Source organism: Charadrius vociferus, unplaced genomic scaffold (assembly GCF_000708025.1).
Source record: "Charadrius vociferus isolate BGI_N301 unplaced genomic scaffold, ASM70802v2 scaffold121, whole genome shotgun sequence".
NCBI classification, from domain to species: domain Eukaryota; kingdom Metazoa; phylum Chordata; class Aves; order Charadriiformes; family Charadriidae; genus Charadrius; species Charadrius vociferus.
The window spans coordinates 1,010,960-1,011,814 of record NW_009646858.1 but is presented as its reverse complement, the minus strand read 5'-3'; the positions used below and the strand labels follow the sequence as shown (position 1 = coordinate 1,011,814).

Below are 855 nucleotides of genomic sequence, written 5' to 3'. Positions count from 1 at the left end.
GAAGGGTGGGGGGGAGTAGGGGAAGATAAAAGAAACAAAACTGAAGTTCTTGTCAATCTAAAGAAGTGTTGTTAAAGGCACTGATGTCCTCTGGGCATGCGTCGATGGGGGAAAACCAAAGTACGAGAGCTGTTGTGCTGTCAATTCGCAGTAACTGGAAATTCAAAAAAGTTTATACTGTGGGAAAATGACTCCACTTTCCCCTGGTCGTGGCACATTAGCTCTGCGTGTCCTCCGGCATGACAGAAACACTGTGCTGGCTGCTGCGGGCTTACAGTATCCTGCCTCCACCGCCCTCCCTTTCACCACTGCTGCAGGTGCAGGTCCATGCTGGTGTTTAGATTGAGATCGGTAACATCTAGGAAATCAATGTTGAAGATGCTGGGACCCGCGGGGGTGAGCGAGCCAAAGCCCACATTAGCTCTGCGTGTCCTCCGGCATGACAGAAACACTGTGCTGGCTGCTGCGGGCTTACAGTATCCTGCCTCCACCGCCCTCCCTTTCACCACTGCTGCAGGTGCAGGTCCATGCTGGTGTTTAGATTGAGATCGGTAACATCTAGGAAATCAATGTTGAAGATGCTGGGACCCGCGGGGGTGAGCGAGCCAAAGCCATGGGGCCCCAGCCACTCCATTGTTTCCCATGGAGACTCAGTGAAACTCATTTGTAAACCGGAGCCATCGGCAGGGGAAGGGGAGAGCTGGGTTTCCATGGGCGAGAGGGGAGTCTGTAAAATCTCCTGGGAGGTGAGCAGTTCATCTGCGGCTTTGCCGGAGAACCCCTCCATCATCCCTTCAAAGTGGGACTCTTCTCCCCCCATCTTCAGCAGGGCAATTTCACTGACTCTCCCCAGGG

General features: G+C 53.7%; 1 protein-coding gene across 1 annotated transcript in view; it reads right to left on the bottom strand.

Annotated features, from left to right (window-relative positions):
- Nucleotides 1-502: 502 nt before the first annotated feature.
- The window catches only part of MYOCD (myocardin), a 25,749-nt gene continuing 25,396 nt past the window's right edge, over nt 503-855 (bottom strand). The window contains exon 11 of the mRNA XM_009894351.1: nt 503-855. This exon is cut by the window's right edge and continues 219 nt beyond it. Coding sequence (XP_009892653.1) covers nt 503-855 — 353 coding nt within the window.